At 42.5% G+C, this 19,895-nt stretch overlaps 1 protein-coding gene across 2 annotated transcripts in view; it reads left to right on the top strand.

Annotated features, from left to right (window-relative positions):
• PAK3 (p21 (RAC1) activated kinase 3) overlaps positions 1 to 19,895 on the top strand; it is a 92,814-nt gene that overhangs the window by 43,697 nt on the left and 29,222 nt on the right. Inside the window, exons 2-8 of one of the 2 annotated variants that reach the window (XM_035113763.2) lie at positions 3,894 to 4,087; positions 8,754 to 8,854; positions 13,664 to 13,708; positions 14,829 to 14,982; positions 17,219 to 17,256; positions 18,831 to 18,965; positions 19,698 to 19,860. In XM_035113763.2, the coding sequence (XP_034969654.1) occupies positions 3,916 to 4,087; positions 8,754 to 8,854; positions 13,664 to 13,708; positions 14,829 to 14,982; positions 17,219 to 17,256; positions 18,831 to 18,965; positions 19,698 to 19,860 (808 nt within the window). In that variant the 5' untranslated portion in view covers positions 3,894 to 3,915. The remainder of the gene's footprint in view (positions 1 to 3,893; positions 4,088 to 8,753; positions 8,855 to 13,663; positions 13,709 to 14,828; positions 14,983 to 17,218; positions 17,257 to 18,830; positions 18,966 to 19,697; positions 19,861 to 19,895) is intronic. The other variant, XM_035113764.2, reaches the window with a different exon arrangement.

Raw genomic sequence — 19,895 nt, 5'->3', positions numbered from 1 at the left:
CCTAGTTGCACCCACTCACTGGCGCTGCTACACATGCAAAATCCTTACATGCAGCTGGTACATGTGATTGTCCAAATTGACCACCAAATATATTGGAGAAATATTTAACCCACTCAGAGGCAAGAATTGAGGTTTCCTGTGATGATCTCACTTCATTCAAGCCCTGGGCCACCAGTTCCCAGTATTTGTCTTCCCTCTGTTCTGTTACTGCTAGTCCCAATTTGTGCCACTTGATTTTCGTATATTCAGCTTGTATATTCAGTATATTTCTTGTTTTTGAACAGATTATTGTATTCCAGCCTACATTTGGTGAAACTTTCCATGGATTCCTCTGATGGATTCTTACGAGAATCCCTAATTAGTCTTAGTCAGAACTTTCTTAACCACTTTGCATTGACCATCAAACCAGCCAAGGTGCGTTGATTGTGTGTAGTTATTAATTATAGAAGTTATCAAATAGAACTTGAGTTGTGTGAGAATCTGCTGGAAGAAGACATCAACAAGATCTGGAGGTTTGTTCAAAAAAGGTTGACATAAACTCCTCAGATTATTACTACAGTATATAGTGTCTCATGAATATTGCTGCTCAATCTGTGAGACAATTTTTCACACCATTTATTTCTCCGTTGACTCTTGATTCGGTTGTAGGTATGCATTCTATTAGAGGACCTAAAGGGTCACTGATATTGGAAAGGGGTTGCTTCTGTTCGTTCTGACACTTCAAAAGTGTTCACAAAAGCAAATATAGTCATATCTCTGAAGAAGTGTGCATGCACACGAAAGCTCATACCTATGACAAACTTAGTTGGTCTCTAAGGTGCTACTGGAAGGATTTTTTATTTTTATTTTGACTGCGTCAGACCAACACGGCTACCTACCTGTAACTAGTCATACCTCGGTTTAAGTACGCTTCGGTTTGAGTACTTTCAGTTTAAGTACTGTACTCCGCGGACCCACCTGGACCGGATTAATCCACTTTCCATTACTTTCAATGGGAAAGTTTGCTTCAGGTTAAGTACGCTTCAGTTTAAGTACTCCGCAGACCGTCTGGAACGGATTAATCCACTTTCCATTACTTTCAATGGGAAAGTTCGCTTCAGGTTAAGTACAGACTTCCGGAACCAATTGTGTACTTAAACCGAGGTACCACTGTAATGGAGACACTACAATGTGATCAATATCACTTCCACCATATTTCATAGAATTGTAGAGTTGGAAGGGACCGCAAGTGTTGTTTAATCCAATCCCCAGCAATGCAAGAATCTTTTCCCCCAACATGGGACTTTAACCCACAATTTTGAGATTAAGAGCCTCATGCTCTACTGACTGAGCAATCCCTATTTGTTGTCTTAGAAATGGCTTCAGGACTCCCATGAAGGATATATAAATCATGTTGGAATACAAATTCCAACAGTCTCAGGCCCTGTGCATTATATTTCTTGCCCAAAGTAAAAATGAGAGGTTAGAAATATATATTCAAAGTCTAAGCCTAAAGGTAGCAAGAGACCCTACGCAGTTCCTCCAATTTGGGCATTAAAATCCCCACACAGTGTGAATGCTGTGGGGAATTTATGATTGATCTGTTCCAGTAGGAATGTTAAATATGACCAAATCATGGTGGTCAGTGGGGGATTATTAGTAGGGGGGGGGAGTAGGTGTTTATACAGAAGAGTAAGGTTCTTACTTCAGTTTTGTTTTGATGTGGCAAAATAAATTTTGAATCCCAAAATGTGCTTCCCAAACCCTCCCTGTCAAATCAAGTGACATAAACGAAGTCAAGCCCCCACTTCTCCAGCCCTTTCAAAATTTCGGAACAGCTGGCTGGCTGAAAGCTATAGCCCCGTAAGTGGCAGCAGGATGTTGGTGGTGAAGCTTGAGACCAAGTCTCTTCCAGACATATTTTTATAGCAAGGGTGCCAGAGTCTGTTACTGATTAGCAGAAATTAATGTAGGGTAGGGTAGAATGTAGATAATATTTGGAGTATTGGAGGGAAGAAAATACAAGCTAAGCTTCCATTCCAGGCCAAGGCCTCACCTGTGATGGGAGACATTACCATGACAAAAGGTATTGGTGGCCTAGTCCAGATAAATCATGGGGCCTGCGCAAAAGAGTTGCCATGCTTAGTGTGGGTTTAGGATTGAAAACAGGGGAAGGGACAGGCTGTGCCCACAAGAAAAGTGTTCCTTTTAAAACTAGGCTTGTGATAGCAGATGGATGGGGAGGGGTTGTTTGGAGCAGGGGTTTCTGGGAACAAGAAAGGGCTGCAGCTGTGAGAGCTGGCAGGGAAGCAGGAACAAAGGGGTAGTGGTGCTTTAGGGTGGCTTTTGTCTGCAGAGCTGGGCTGCTGCGAGGAACAAGCTGCGTTTGAGTTCTCAGTGCTGTAAGGTCTGCACCCGTTCCATCTAAACTGAAGAGTAAATATGTGCAATTTCTTAAAAGGCACTATCACCTCTGTCATGCTGGGGTTCTCAGTGGAAACACGGCACCTGTAACCCCTTGGGACCTTGTCACTGCTCAGCAGAGATTGCAGGTGGAGCTCAGTCTTAGTTGAAACCCTCCCAACGTTTTGTGAGGAAAAATTCCGGCCACACCCACACTGACCTCTTCCTTGCTTGCCTGCCTGCTCACCCATCCTCCCCTCCCCTCTCTTACCTTTGCTGCCTTCAGCCTCCTTATCCATCTTTTTATTATTCCCAACCTGCCAGGTTCCTGGAAAGAATGTAAAGACATTTCTAGATGTTTTCTAGTCAGTTGTGATATATTAAAAGGAGAGCTAAAGGTATCATAATTTGCTTTTCTATAATTGCCCTTAGGCCTGGGTGTACTCCTTAATGAAATAATCCCTTGGAAGTTTCATACAGAGACAGGAAAAGTCAAAGCACAGAAGACCATAGGGGCATTGATAAAGGTCTGTTACAAAAAGGGAGGAAAGTGCTTGCTCAAATGCTCTATGGTGTTGAAATCTCAGTCTCTGATTAATGTTTTGGAAACTGTGCAGAATAATTTTGTTCAGAAGCTTATGCTCACTACCGTCAGGAATATCAGCAGCTCTTCTTCATACAGAATCTGAACGGCCAACAATTAAGGCAAGAGTGGACTGCACTCAGTTAAAGTATATTTTAACAATTGCGGCTATGCATATTGAGTGTTTCCAGCGCTGTGCTATATGGAATTTGGTAATAACCAACTCTGGAAAACAGTGTGTTGAGATGTTTTAGACTATTTATATAGAGACCCCAAAGATCGCTTTCTGAAACCTCTGTTCACACAAGCAAGCAGGTACACCCTGGCAGAAACAGTGCAGTTTCTTTTGAGTGACAATAATAACTTGGTCACATTCAGAGTGGCCTTCTGTGTACTGGCTGGAAAAAAAAGGAAGGAAGGAAAGAAGGAAGCAAAGGGAAAAGAAAAAGGATCAGGAAAAGGAAGTTAGCTAAAATATCTATAAATTGCTGTGATGATTCGGAGGTTTAATTTGCAACCATACATCCAAAATATGAGCCAACATCCATGTATGATCGGTATTGTTTTATTGGTAATGTTGCTCTGGGTTCGTCATGACCTTTGGCTAGAATAATAAGCTCATACTGAATTGAATTGAGTCTTGCTTCGACTGGAATGTGTCCTTGAATGCTGATAATGATTCTTGTTTGCCTTCTTGAGCAGCCAGAAGAAGAGAAAGTGCTTGCTGTTACAGCCTCATCTGCAGAGTTCTGCTGCTCAGAACGGTTACGGTTGGGTTTGTCAGTGGTGCGGCATCAAGGGTACCTGGTGTGGGATTAAAATCAGATTTCTCCAAGCTTCTTCCAACTTTTTTGTTTTTCCTGGCCCTACTTGGTCACTTATCCTTCTTGCTCTCACCACCAAAACCTCTTTCTTCCTTTCTTACCAGGAGGTTGTGAGGGCTGCTGAAGATGTCAGATAGTCTGGATGCTGAAGAGAAACCTCCAGCCCCTCCACTGAGAATGAACAGCAACAACCGCGATTCTTCAGCAGTGAACCACGGCTCCAAACCTCTCCCCATGGCTCCAGAAGAGAAGAACAAGAAAGCTCGGCTCCGTTCCATCTTTCCAGGAGGGGATAAAAGTAATGTATCAGCAATGCAAAGGGCTTCCAGCCCTCTCCTATTCTGTTGTTTTCATGTCTGCTTTTCTTGATTGTTCAGCTACATTGCTTCTAAAAGGGGCAATTAAAATTGCCAGAGACTTATGGGTCTCTAATGCTGTTGTTTCGAAAGAGGTGCTGTTTAATTTTTGCTGGAATTGTTTGGTGCATGCAAATTTAGAGTTAGAAGAAGAGGTCTGGGTTTCAAATAGCCTCTTCATTTGTCTTTCTTGGAACTGAGCACATAGGGAGCTGATGGCTCATAGTAACTATCTTTGCAGTGAAATCCTTCTTGCCATCAGAAAATAGGGTGTTGGCTATGGTGGGATATAGGAAAGCCCAGGCTAGATCATAGAATTGGAAGAGACTGCAACCCCCTGCAATGCAAGGCAAGGGTTTTCTATGCTGTTGTATTCAGCTATAGGAATCTGCTCTTCTCTGAAGTGCAACAGGCACAAACTTTAATTGTGTTTTGATGCCAGTCTTAAGATCTATCTTTTTCATCAAGCATTTGTTGATTGATAGCTTTTAGTAATATATTGGCTATGCTTTTCTTCCGTGATTTGTTGTAATGATGTTTTGAGTTACTGTTGTTTTAATTAATTTATTGGTGTAATTATTATTTATACCCACCTTTACTCCATGAAGCTCAAGGAGGCCCTCATGGCTTCTCCCCTACCTTCTTCACCCCCACAACAAACCTGTGAGACAGGTGTGTTGGTCCTTTTATGCTGGTAATGTTTGGTCTGAGGGGAAGTGCCTCTACAGGGTTTCCTATTGTCTGGAAACTTTTTAGCTGGAAATTCTGGTGTTTGAACATGGAACCTTCTGTATGCAAAGTACCGTATATGTTTTTCTACTGAGCTACAGTCTCTCCTCATGAGGTTGCCTCTCCATAATTTGATGAAGAAAGGACTCTTGCAGGATGAGGCCCCTATTCCCCTCACAGGCCTACAATTCTTAGATTTCCTGAGGAAGCTGGATTAATTGTTAAACTGTTTTGGGAATTGTGGCTCTGTAAGCGGTCTTCTAATGACCTTCAGCAGTTTAACAAACTGCAGTTCTCAGGATTCTTTGGGGGAAGCAATGGCTGTTGAATGTGGGGTGATGTCGCTTTAAAGTGTAGTTCAGAGGGAGCCTCAATTGAGAAGAGGTGTGTGCCAGTTTCCCTTATTGAAGCATGAGCACTTAATTGATATCTAAAGGGAAGCAGTGGCCAGTTCCCTCTTATATTATGTAACAACATTTCACTACCCATTTATATAAATTTGACTGTTCTTTTAAACTTTACTCGATGACCCTTTAAACCAGGCATCCCCAAACTGTGGCCCTCCAGATGTTTTGGCCTACAACTCCCATGATCCCTAGCAAACAGGACCACTGGTCAGGGAAGATGGGAATTGTAGTCCAAAACATCTGGAGGGCCAAAGTTTGGGGATGCCTGCTTTAAACCTAATTTCTGCCACAATGGCTGGAGAGTAATGAGAGGCCAAGACCATTTTGTTATCTGCTGTTCAGTGATGCACACCGAAAAAATAGGACAACTTGTTGCAGGCCATCTCTTAGCTGAAAATTAAAGTGTGAACACATTACAGTCATACCTCGGGTTACGAACACCTCGGTTTGCGAACAGTTCGGGTTACGAACTGCGCAAACCCGGAAGTGTTTTCGCCGCGCGTGCGTGCGCAGAAGCGGTGCGCGCGCATGCGCAAAATGGCGCTTCGGGTCGTGTTCGGTTTACGAACTATTCGGGTTACGAACTGCGTTCGTAACCCGAGGTATTACTGTATAGATCTTCTTAAAAAGGGTTGGGAGACTGGGGAGAAGCATGGGGTCTGGAAGGAGTTGCTCTGGCATGCTGAGATGGTATATCGTTGCTGCCTCTAACAACTGCTGCAGGAAAACCATTTATCAATTGATATAACTGTTAAGGTTGGAATCCTGGGCAGAAATTGTGGCCAGATAATTGTTTAATAAGGGTTTAGCAATTACATTAATAAGAATGAATGCAACATTTGGGATTAGTTCATGCACAGTGTTTTTGAGTACACGTGAGCATTCCAGATTGCTCCTGGAGACCTTTGTATCTGCCATACACGGATTCAACCGTCAGGCCATTTATTCTTGGATATTGTCTGTTCTGACTGGCAGCAGCACGCCAGGAACTTAGGTGGGTGGTATCACCCTCCCAGGTGAGAAGAGGGGTGACCTAGATGTCTCTGTCTATAAATGACTATCATACTTTGAAAAGCTGGTATCCTTGGATAAAACTCGTCAGTTTTGTTGAGTTAATTCAACTAAGTAGTTTTCATAAATGTGCAATTAATTGTTACTGTTTTGAATCTTACTAGGTTATTATCTTCTTTAGTGGGTTGTGCAAACTGCTATTCTGAATTTTGCTTTTTATAAGGTAGGGCTGGGGTCACTGGGGATGAGTTTATGGAACCAAAGAGAGGGGCTGAAAAGGTTTGGGAACTACTGTCCTTCATGAAGCATGACTAAGTCTGGATCCAGCCCTGAGGAGGCTGCCTTAAAGAGAGTCCACTTAGCTTGGTCTTGTTGACAATGGCTATGGGTTGCAGCTCTTCAGAGGTTCACAGGAATCTATTCCAACCCTACCTGGAGTTGTTAGGGATTGAATCTCGGCCCTTTTGCACACAAAGCCTTGGGTTCTGCCACTGAGTACTGTCCCATCATCCAGCAGTTTTTTTAATGAACACCACAACAGTTAAGGGGAAAGAGCTGTAGCTCAGCTGTAGAGCACCTGCTTTATATTAAAAAGATCAATCCTTGGCATTTCCGGGTAAGGCTGGGAAGGATTCCTGTCTAAAATGTTGGAGAGTAGCTGCCATTCAGCATTAGGAGCCCAGGACTAGGTGGACTCTGGTGGTCTGATTCTGTACAGGCAACTCCCCATTTTACATGCATTCATACGCACATCACTCCGAACCTGGCAGTGACTCAAAAATGTCACGAAAAAGGGTGGAATGGGGTGGGGGTGGGGTGGAACGGGGTGTTTACAGGCTTTCTCAAAGACGTTTCAAATATATGTGATTTCACTTAAATGTGCAGTGCCTTGGAAGGTAACCACTGCATAAATTGGGAGTTGTCTGCATAAGGCATAAGTGGTATCCAATTAAATTCTACTTAAAGTAGACCCATTGAAATTAATGGACCTAGGTTAGCCATGTTGGTTAATTTCATGGTTCTCTTCTGAGCAAGACTAGCATTGGATACAATTGTCTTTGTGTTTACTTTCTTTCTACCTGAAGGAATTAGATGTTGCAAGGCTGCCTGGGGAGGGCTTTTGAGGAGTGGGTACTGTACATCTCTACTTCTTTAAAGGTGGTGGGTTCCACCCTGTTGTATAAAGGTATATTAACCACTCTCTGCATCACCCTGATTGCATGAGGGCTTTGTCTGAAGTCTTTAACAATTGTGCCTCAGTGAAGTCTACATTTCATTCACTCTTTTATGCAACAAAAAGGCTGCAAAGGAATTAAAGAGATGTCTATCAATACAAGCTTTAGTCAGCTACTCAACTAAGCTGTTGGTTAAATTTGCTTATTGGCAAAACCGGTATTTTGTTGTATCATATTGCCTCACAACTAAATGCAGAGATGGGGAACCTATGCACATCCCCCCACACCAATGTTGTTGGACCCCAGTTCCCATCAGCCACTGTAAAACAGGACAGTGGGGGAAGGTGAAGTTCAATGACACCTGGAAGGTCACAGGTTTTCTAGTCCTGAACTGATGCACAGGACTATTTCCAGTTTGTCATGGATTGGCTGGACACAGAGGGAGGCACCAATGGGGAAACTGACAGGGAAACCCCCAAGGATAGAAAGCTCAGAGCCCAGAGATTGGTGGTGGGATGATGATGAAGGGTCAGAGGGAGAAGTGTGAGAGGTGTTGGAAGTTGAAGAGGTAATAGGGTTTAGAGAGCAGGAAGAGTCTGTGGCAGAGAGAAGTCCAGAATCAGAAGCAAAGGTGGAAGCAGGAGCAGAGGGAGGCCACGAGGCAGGGATGAGTTAGGCTGGTGAAGAAGCCAGGGTGTCTCCCCCTTCTTGTCTCCCAGGACCAGAAGAGGTATGAAGCAGGAGGAGCAGAGAGAGGTGCACAGGTGCTTGGGAAGGACCCGGGGGAGGAGATTTAGGCAGCCTCCACCACTACCTCATAGGGGCAAGTTGTACCGAGAAGAATTGCTGTGCTCATTAGACGTGGCACTCTTGAGCTGACCTTGTTTCTTCTAATAAAGAGTTAACTTCACTTACTTCATGTGATATATTCCTGGCAATCGCTCCTGACAACCCCATGGAGGCTGTTCATACCTTTTGGGTTTAAATGATACGTTATCAAGTAATGCACATGCCTTTAGCTTACAGGAGCAGTGTTCTGTAAAGTTGCATTTTTGTGGACATTTACCAAAGCAAGCCCCCTAGAACTTAATTATGAACAAACATGAGTAGGATTGCACTGTTATGGTGCTGTTTCATTATCCAACTTGGATTTTGAAGTCAAGGGTCCTTCTGGATTAAATTCTATCCTTCCACTTTCCATATCTTGCTTTGAATAAGCCTGACTGTAAAATGCATAAAAAATAATTACGCAGGAAAATAAGTGCTTGTTAACATTTTACTTCTAGCCAATAAGAAGAAGGAGAAAGAACGTCCTGAAATCTCTCTCCCTTCAGACTTCGAGCACACGATCCATGTGGGGTTTGATGCAGTCACTGGGGAATTCACAGTAAGTCATCTTTTTGTCCTCTGTTTGCTTCATTGCAAACTTCCTTGGCTAAATTGGCTTTCTTTGCAGCCATTTGTTCTGTGCAGACCTCACTTGCGTGCAGAGTGAACATGTGTATGGGAGGTGGTGGAATCACACCTGCCAACCTTGCAAGGGTTGCTAATCACACTCACAGAGCTTACACACATCTTACTTTGGATGCAAATGAGCTCTAGTGACGGGAAACCTACAACCCTCCAAATGTTGCTGGGCTTCAAGTCCCATGATCCATGACCACTGGTTATGCTTTGTTGGGGCTGTTGAGAATTGAGAGCCCCAACAGCATCCAGAGGGCCACAGGTTCCCCACCCCTGCTCTATGCTGACATTATGCTAGATGCAGACAGAAATTGGGGGCTGCCAAGCATGATCCCACTCCCCTCCTGTGCACATTTGCTCTACATGCAAGTAATGTCTGCTTGGGTTATCCCCTTGCCCACACAGGAGGAAGGTAGCTAGATTTCCTTGGGTGACGCTTGTGTACTTTTGAGTATTCTACTGCAAACAATTGTTGCTTAATTCTCCCCACTCCATGGGTTGTTTGTTATGGACTGCAAACTATGGAAACTCTGGGGAAAGAGCTAAAGATGCTCTATGGATGTATTCTGTAGGATAGTTTTATTTATTTAGAAAATTTATAAACCAGTTGATCAAGGAGCTCTCCAAGTGGGCTATAAATGCAATTGTGCAAACAAAACCCAGCTAAAACCCAGAAACCAATTAAAAATGGATACACACACACACACACACACACACACACACACCATAATAATTAAAACACAAATAAATATTTTTTCACAACAAATATAGGTAACTAAATTATATACCTGGGTTGGCTCATAGAAACAAAGTTTTTCAGCCGGTGTCCCTAATGAGGGCACCAGCCCAATGTCAATGGGCAAAGGGTTCCATAGCATTTCAGGAGTAAATAACTCCTCATTTTAACACAGGCCTGTGGTCTCAACAGACAGCCTCTAGGTTTATATCCAACTCTCTTATGAGCTGGTGTAGAAACCACACATTTCATTTAGACTAGCACCCTGGTCAACATTTTGCCGCCTAACTGTGGCATATGACATAGATTGCCAACTTAAACATGCTGGCCAAACATGATGCAGGTAGAGAAGAGTTTGTGGCATTTCTGGACATGAGCAGAAAGGCCTATAGACCTATGCCTGCCCCTTCTATGCTGTGCTGCGGCTTGTTTTCCCGGTAGGTGCCTTCCAGGTGTTCTGAGAAACAAGATGTGAGCTTAAAAACTCATATATGGAGCTAGAAGAGGATTTGGTGCCATCACAATCCTCTCCTTATAATGGCTCTTCAGGGTAGGATTATTTCCCCTTTTCCCACGTGCTTCCTTTTCCTCTTAAGTATGCCTTCCTTGCTGTCCACTAATCAGTCATTCTTCCCCACAGAAGGAAAGAATTCTGCTAACACTCAGAATAGCATTGTGGGGTTGTTTAAATCTTGGCCTGGGATAGTAGGCTGCAGTTGTACCCGTTGATCCTCTGGCTTTTCGCCCTTCGCCTAAAGCACTTGAGAAGGACATGGGAGCCCAGAGATCTTTAAATTGTAGCTGGGCTGGAGCTTCACTTCATTATTGCACATTTCTCGAACATCCCAAGAAAGATACTTGATAAGGATTTAATGACGAGTGCTTGAGGAATTTGATTTCTGTGAATTCCGATGTGAGCTGACTTCATCCTCATCAAAAGGATTGATGTGTAGATTGCAACTACTTATCCTTCTGATTTTGCACTTTTCCAAAATCTGTGACATAGTTTTTCCATCAAAAAGCAAACCAACGAGCAAAACAAAACATGTTACAAAGGTGAATTTCAGCATAAAATTTGTTCAGAGATACATATATTGATGCAAAATGCATATTTTGTAATAATATATATTTCATGTTGAATATTTGTGTCTTTTTTTTAAAAAAAATCACAGATTAATGAATAAGCAGGGAGGAGAGGGGTTATGAATAAACGTGTGAAATTGATATGGAACAGAAATAGATTGTTCCAACCATCCCTAGATTTAATGCCTGATCTCTGTAGATGACCAACCCCCTTCTCCCATATAATTAATCTCCACCCCCATATAATTAATCTATCTTTCAAGAGATTTTTTTTTTAAAAAAACCCACACTTCAGATGTATTTCAAGATTCACTGGATTTGGGAAATACCTATTTTATCCATATCAAAACCTTGCCTCATTTTGAGCCTGTAGGAAATCTTAGTGATTGAAAATACTCTTTGTGAGTAGGTATTCTAGAAACATGGGGGTTGCAATGCTTTCTTCAGCTATTTATCCTCATATCTGAGTGATTATTCTCTTCCTTCCTTCCTTCAGGCATTTATTTTTTTTCTCACTAGACTAGGAGAAATGAAACTATTATTTTCTGATACCCTAAGGCGACATCCCCAGACTTCGGCCCTCCAGATGTTTTGGACTACAATTCCCATCATCCCCAGCCAATATGGCTGTGCAGGTTGGGCCTGATGGGAGATGTAGTCTAAAACATTGGAAGGCGCCAGGTTGGGCAAGGCTGCACTAAGGGATATAGATCTCAGACCCTAACATATAAATCGTAAGTGGTATTGGGGAACACATTTCCTTGTGGCTTGATTCCATGGTGTTATGGTTAACATTTAGATGAAAAAATCAAGTAGGGTAGATGGATCACATGGAAAGGAACAGAGTCTGCATTGCCAGCCCCCAGTGTGGCCCTCTACTTTTATGGATTGTTCCTCATGTGTTTTCCATCCTATGATTCTTCAGGCTGAATTTTAGCAGAGTGACAGTGTGGGATCCAGCAACAAGAGTAACTTTCATGATGCAGCATTAATGCATTAAATTGTGTCTCTTTTAGTTCCCTGGTCTTTCTTGTAAGATTCCCTGAAATTGAGATTTATTTTAAGAGAGAGAGGAAGAGGTTGAGGTTTTTTGATACAAAATTGTTTATTGAGGGTAGTAGCCCTCAGGAGTCATAGTTGCTGCACCTGACTGTTAACACCAAGTTATGGTGATAATCAAGCTAGTTCCTCTTGGTGACCAGTTTGCACAGCAAGGGAACATAAGTATCCTTGGAATCACATGGGAGTTTCTGTTCCCTAAAGAACCAAATCTTCTTAGCTGCATAACCACAGCTGGTTCAGTTAATTAGCTATGGGTCTGTGACATCTTGAGCTTTTCCTTATTTCCTTTATATATTGGTAAGTATATTGTGACAAGGGTTCTGCCGCATCACCAGGCCTCTTTACAAAAGTATTTCCACAGTGTTCACATTTTTTTCTCTATCTCTCAAAAGTTTGGAAGTGTCAGGGGATTGTTCAAAACCTGCACAGATGTTCCTTCTTCATTTTAGAAGATTGCAGTAGCTGCCATGCCTGATCTGTTGGTTATGTGCCATGTGCGGTGTGCACAGTTTTACTCCAACACATAATGCCAGCCAGTGTTCTGGATGGATTCCCTGTGTTACTCATTGCTGCATCCAAAATCACAGCTGGGGATAGCTGCTGCATGGGCTTTGAAGTCTGGCTTTCAGTCATTAGCATCCAATGACATGATGTTGATTGTCACAAATGCATGTCCGAATTCCCATTTTGTTTCGCTTGAGCCACCCCAAGTAGCAGAAATTGGGACACAGAGCACTAAATTCAATGGCTGAAAATCATGATTAGGCAAAAGAAGCATGCTTCTGAGGCCTATAGATAGTTATGGTGAAAACGTTGGTGCACTAATAAGGTGAGGAAATTTTGTTTTCCACTATTTTTGAATGAGAATTCTGCAAAGCATGCCTTTTAATGAGACAGATCTGCATTCCCCATCTAGAAGGAAAACTGGCTGCAACTAAAACTCCATAAAGGTTCTAATTTCAAAAACAAAAGGAAATGATGGATTTAGGTTGTATAAAATCAAGTGGCATATATATATATATATATGTATGTTTCCAAGAGTTTTCCTTCTGGCATTATGTTTGGCATAATTTGGTTTGACCCTGTTTGTAGACTCAAAAAACAAAACAAAAAACAAAAATCCAGAATTGGTTGATTTTTCCATTCGCAGCATTTTGTGTCCATTCGTACCCTGACTATTTTTGAGAAACAGTTTTTAATAACATGATTAGGAAAGTCATATGAGGCTGCAGTCCTGAACAACTTTAGACTGAAATTCTAACCCCACTTGCCTGGGAGTAAGTCCCACTGAATTCAGTAAGGCTTATTTCTGAGTAGACATGGTTAGGATTGCACTGTCAATGGGATGTAAACCCCACTGGACTTGCTGACCCTTACTTTTGAACAAGCTTGCGTGGAATTGCATTGTAAATGTTACACGGAGACCTTTCAGAATTACCAAGGTGGTCTTAAGCATGAAATAATTATTAGAAGAAGGCTCTTTGTACCCACCACAACTGTTTTAATACTGAGTATTTGATCCAGTCACTTGGCAGTATGATTTTTCCAGTGAGCAAGCAAACATCCCACAACCTGGTTAAAATGGGGAATTGCTGCTTCCAAACTTTGGACTTAATTGTGATTTATTTCCTCCTCCCCTTCTGTTTTTCATAGTCTGTCTTCCTGTAGCCTGTCAATAACTACTACTTTGTTTGCTACTTCCCTCGTTTTAGACTGGGTTACCCTCACACACACAACCTTGACCTTCCCTGCCCCATTCCGACCCATTGGATTTCACCTCTTTCCCACCGTCTGAGTTGTCCCACATTCTGTTTTAACTTTCTTTTCTTTCTTTATTTACGTCCATTGCAGCCAGATCTCTATGGCTCACAGATGTGCACAGGGAAGTTTCCAGAGGTGCGTCACAGGCCCAAAAGAAGCTTGCATCCAAGTGCTTCTTTGAGATGTCATAGCACTGCAGCGGCAGGTTCCATGTGTGTGCAGTAGATTTCGTTGCTTGGCTTATTCCAACTTTTTCATCGTTAACCCCAAACTCCAAAGGCCCATGTCACATCTCATTTTTGCAGAGAACCTCGTAGAAGGAAGGGGGGAAAAAACCCCAGTTTTGTTAGAATGTAGCTGTAAACTGGGGTGGCAAAATAAAGGGATGCTTTGATGCACTTCAAGTGAGTTACTGCTTCAATGTTAATTGTGCTGTTAAGGGGTGGGGGAGATGGTTGCTCCTTGAATTTAGGAAATTATACTGGATGTTCTAAGACAACTTTCTCGGAAATCAAAACACCTCAATACAAACTTCTAAGATTTTGTACTTTGGTGGATGCAGCCACTGCTCCTAATTCCTGCAGTATTATTATTAATAATAATAATAACAATTAATAATATTACACAGTAGAGGGAAGGAGTGGAGGGAAAGGGTGCATTTTAAGTACCAGCTACCTTATATAACTAAGCACCACCATTTTGATTCAAATTGCAGCTCCTCCTTTGAACTTGGAAAAATGTCCTTGAGTGGGCAGTTAATGCGTCAGGAGGTAGCTTTGGCCTTGGTAGCATCTGCTGTTATCATCTGAGTAGAAAGCATTTATCTTGTTATGCATGAGCTATCCAGTGTAAGTTTCCTAAAGCACCCGGTGTTGTCCTCCAGTGTAGAGTAGTGTTTCGTTTTCTGCCCTGAATCACCAGGGAAATGAGATAAGCTTTGCCGCCATTGGTCCATGGATCAGCAAGAGTTGAATTAACGATGAGCTTCATGCACCTTTTTTTCCTGTCACGGTCATAACTTTTTGGTTTTTTTTTTAAGTTGGATCCAGGTTTTAGCTCTTTGTTTTAATAGAGGATGAGAGAATGATTGCACCTGCTGTAAAGTGTCTAGCTTTTTAAACTCTTGGGCATCAATCAAAGGCTCCAAATGTAATATTACAGGTAGCGTGGGATTCTTGGTAAGGAACTGTGCTGGCAGAATATAAATGCTGATGAAATGCCCTGAATCGTCATCCTTTCCACTTGCTCTTCACAGGGGATTCCGGAGCAGTGGGCTAGGCTGCTGCAGACCTCCAATATAACAAAACTGGAACAGAAGAAGAACCCTCAGGCTGTTCTGGATGTCCTCAAATTCTATGATTCCAAAGAGACAGTAAACAACCAGAAATATATGAGCTTTACATCTGGAGGTAAGGAGGCAATGATGGCAGAGATGGCACTATCAGAACCAAAAATAAAAATAATAAAAATCAAGAAAAAGTTTAAAAATAAAAAAGACTAGATAATGGAAGAATGACCCACATGCCTTGTATGGATATAAATCTCAGCTATGCTTTTTTTCCTTGTGTGAGACTCAGGCTCATGTGCTGCCTCCTTCCCATTCCTCTTGGACTTTCCATTCAGTTTCCCATTAACCTCATTAGCGTTGTGCCTGAATTGTAAATCATGGTTAAACTTCAGTATGGTTTATTAAAACAAGCTAGCTTCATAAACTACAGTTTGTATTCGGTTTGTTTCAGTAAACCATAGTTAGTCAAGACAAACCACAGTTCAAATAAAATGCTAAATTGTGTTCCCAGTTCTCTAGATGAGGTTCTAGATGGCATAGAATCTTCTGAGCACACCAGTCTAAATTCACTTAGAAGTCCTCTTCAGATCAGTTTGGTGTGGCACACGCAGGACAAGGCCATGGGAGGGGGATAGTGTGTATGCCCTCGTGGCAGCTGAAGAGTACCTCAGGGAAGGCATGGAAAGAGGGAGCACAATGAAACTGTACTTGAGATGACCATTGGTGATGGAGGAAGAGGGGGGGACTCAGAGACACACAACAGGACGAAACAGGAGAGAAATGGGGAGAAGAGCTGGAGAGAGGGGGAGCAAAGTGGGTTGCAAAAAGGGAGTAAGGTGTTAACAGCTTAGAGCAGGGGTAGGCAACCTAAGGCCCGTGGACTGGATGCAGCCCAATCTCCTTCTCAATGCAGCCCACAGACGGTCTGGGAATCGGCGTGTTTTTACACGAGTAGAATGTGTCATTTTATTTAAAATGCTTCTCTGGGTTATTTGTGGGGCCTGCCTGGTATTTTAACATGAGTAGAATGTGTGCTTTTATTTAAAATGCATTCTGGGTTGTTTGTGGAGCATAGGAATTAATTCATTCCCTCCCCCCCAAAAAATATAGTAGGCCCCCCACATGGTCTGAGGGATGGTGGACCGGCCCACAGCTGAAAAAGGTTACTGAGCCCTAGCTTAGAGGGGCAGTGAAGCAAGAGGGAAGGCAGTGTAGAAAGACAGCACAACACAGCACATGGCTCTACCTGGTTGCCTTGAGGGACTTTGGCCCAGGGAGCTGAGTATGCAAGTCTTAATACAGCTTTGAAGCCTAATATCAAGACAGAACCCTTGGGTTATCCCAGGGATCACCAGTGTAGCACTTGTGGGTGCAGTGGTGCCTTTGAGGTCTTATTTTGCTGCCCACAAAGCCTCTGAGCACACACACTGCCCCTTTGGTCATGAGAAGGGGATAGTGGTTGCATTTTTCTCCTTCAGAAAGTACATAGAGCTGAAGCAGGAAGTTAGAAGCATGACACTCTTTTGCACTTCCTCTTTCAGCTCTCTGCTTTTCAAGGCTAGAATTAATTCTACATGATATTGCTTTTCCCCAGATCCTTTGGAAAAGCGAAGCCTGTGTTGTGCCTGCTTTTTCATGATCTGAGAGAGGGAAGTGACATGGGATGGTGATGTCCTTGGGTCTCAAAAGATGGATGACTCCTGCTGTGCACCCTTCTTACTTCCTTTTGGAAGAACTCCGCTGAGGCTCACTGCTATGCCTAACCTCTAAGAACACATAATAAAATTTTATGGGGGAGGGAATATACTTATATTGAGGCTTTTTCATAATACAATACAATAAAAAACAAACTAAATGAAAATAAAAACAGAAAGAGAAAGAGAAAATGCAAAGCCCTCAAACATAGATCTTAACCATTGTTTCATACAGAAAGGGGTGGATGGGCCCACCCAACTCTCACCTGAGATCTTCCCTTTCTTCTCCCAGCCTTCCACTCTGGAAAATCTTCCCTTCCTAGCCTTTCACACAGGGTCTTTCACCAACCATCGATCACCTTCATGTGTGTACCATCCCTTCATTGACCCAGAGTAAATACACACACGTACACACAAAACAGAAGCAAGAGCAAAGCAAAAAAAAGGGGTGGTTATGCAAAAGAGATCTCAACAGGCTTTTGATTTCCTTTTCCTTTTTTAAACTAAGCAGCAGCATGGGAGGTTGTGATTGGAAGCAAATCAGTAGCATAGGGCAGGGCTTGACCCTGTCCAACATTGTCACACATGTGTCATCTCCTAACTGTCCTGTAGCCATTTAGGTTCTATGAAGCTATTAAGAACTTTTGTTGTTGCACATTTCAGATAAAAGTGCCCATGGATATATCGCAGCCCATCCTTCGGTGAGTATAAGAACCTGCTGTTGAACATAAGCTAATCTCCATTTTTGTGGGGAATAGTGTCTCTGCTGAGATTTGTGGCATGATGTGATTTGCAGCTGGCTCTGAATACCAGTTTCGGGGAATAAAAAATGTAGGGGAGTGCTGTTGTGCTCATGTCCCACTTGCGGGGGCCATAGAGGCCTCTGGCTGGCCACTGCAAGAACAGGATGTTGGAATAGATGGTCCCCATTTCGGCTAATCCAGCAGTCAGGCTTTTCTTATGTCCTTTTGCTTATAGAAATGCTTGAAATAGCAGTGTGTATTTAATGAAAATTGAATCACAGCAAAAATCCCAAAAGTACAATTAAAGCAATCCCTATCAATACTGAGTTCTCAGTATGAATGTCTTATTTTCCATGCTGAATGTTTGAACTAGGACTTGCCTTCCCTCTTCTTATTCTTTTTAATGCTGAGATACGTAATTTTATGGACTCAATTACACAACAGAGGCCATGCAATGGGCAGTTGAGAAATAGTAGGCCTATGGAAATGCTGGTAGATGAGTAGAGACCCTTTTCGGATTATCTGAGAAAACACTATTGCCAAATGAAATCATAGGCAGGACTTGAAATATAAGCAAAGGAAAGAGAATGATAAAGGAATGTACAGTAATGTACAACATATCTTTTGGGGGGGGGAGTATTGCATTTAAAGCAGTAAATAGAGGATTTAAACAGAAACATCATGGAAGTAAGGATGGGAAGTCAAAATGCTAAGGAATATTGTATTGAAACTGAATTAAATTTCTTAAATTGTATGAAAATCAATAAAAAAAACCATTTAAAAGGAGAGAAATAGTGTTTGCTGCACAGTCTCTATGAGAACAAGTGGCGGGCCAAAATGAGCTCCCTGTAATGAATTCTGCAAGCATCTCATGAAATAAGAAATCCTTTTTCCCTTTGCCATTGTTCTTTTAAAAATATAAGTATGCCATCTTTGACTGTACAATGATGAAGCCATAAAGAACTCGAATGGCTTCTTGAGCAGGCCAGTTTTGGGAGATGTGGCTCTACCAGGAGAATTTTAAAGCTCTGTCAGAATGCTCTAAATGAGATCATGGTCAGGCAAAAGTGGCTTCCCAGGTGGCATGGAGCTTCCTGGCAGGTGAGTTGTTGTTGCTCACCAAGAGGGAGAGAGGCGAGTTGGTGGTGAAGTTGGTGTAGTACAAAGACACTGGTGGAGCCAATATAGCCTAGTAAGTAATAACAACCCACCTGGGAAACTAAGCGTTGCAGCTCTTCCCCACCCAGCAAGCCACTTCTGCTCATGGGACAAATACATTCCAAAAAAGTCAGATCACTGCAAACTCCCTTTTGGTGTAGCCATGTTTTTTTTTCTGCTCCACACCTGATGTCATGTGTGATTTCAGGTATAGGGCAGGCCTCACAGGCCAAGTGCATAACCTAGTGGGCCTAATTAGGCCTGCGGACTGCAGACCCCTGGCTCTTGTCCTACGACCAGACCTCCTCATGTTCTGATAGTAATCCCACAAACAGGTGAAGCCTCATTTTATGTATACATCTTTTCACATACAGAGCACAAAGACTGCATCAGAACCTCCACTGGCTCCCCCAGTTTCTGAAGAGGAGGATGAGGAAGATGATGATGATGATGACGACGACAATGAGCCGCCACCTGTTATTGCCCCACGGCCAGAGCATACAAAATCAGTGAGCTACTAACAGTTTTAGTTTGAATTGTCTGCGTATTTGCCCTGGTTCAGCAGGAGTGCATGGGGTGGGGAAAGGGCACAGAATCTGGTGGTGGTGCAGAATTCAAGCTTTTGGGAATCTCTGCTTTCCATGAATATCTAGCCCTTATGGCTGCGGAGACACACAAAGTGCGGCCTGAAACAGATTTTTTAAAACAAACCCCAGAGAAGTCTCTCTCTGCAAATTTCCAGGTTTAACCCCTCTTGGCACAGAAATTGGATTGCCTCTGTGCTAACTTTTTAGCTGGTTTTGCTCAGAACACACACTGCCTATGGTAAAGCCAGTAGCTATTACAAGCCATGGAGGAAAACTCATTTTGGAGGAACAACTTTGAGTTTAGTACCCAGTTTTAGGATTTTCATTTGTAGGAAACCATGGCAGTCAGGTAGCTCTGCTCTGAGATTTATCACTTAATCCCAAGCGTTTCTGCATTGTGTGAAAAGGCATAGCAGAGCTCTTGGTTCAGGGTGTAATGTGTAAATTGAACAGTATAATGGAAATCTTGAAATCCATTATTTGCCTGCCAGGAGCTTAAATTAAACCTTTAGAGAGAAAGCAATATAATATTTGTGAAAACACAGGAGACAATTAAAGTGTTTCCTTGTATGTAGCTCATTGACAATTCATTGTTGTTCAATTTCCCCAAGTTCACAATGAAATTAAGGTATTTCCCGCCATTGTTTCTTTCAGATTTACACACGTTCTGTCATTGAACCTGTTGCGGCTCCAGCCCCGGTGAAAGAACCCACAACCCCTCAGCCTGAGAATTCCAACTCAAACACCTTGTATAGAAATACAGATCGGCAGCGGAAAAAATCCAAGATGACTGATGAGGAGATCCTAGAGAAATTAAGTGAGTGTTTCACCCTTGCTTGCACACTATTGGTA

This window comes from Zootoca vivipara, chromosome Z (assembly GCF_963506605.1).
Source record: "Zootoca vivipara chromosome Z, rZooViv1.1, whole genome shotgun sequence".
Taxonomy (NCBI): domain Eukaryota; kingdom Metazoa; phylum Chordata; class Lepidosauria; order Squamata; family Lacertidae; genus Zootoca; species Zootoca vivipara.
The sequence above is the reverse complement of the archived record's forward strand: the minus strand, read 5'-3'. Positions and strand labels throughout refer to the sequence as shown.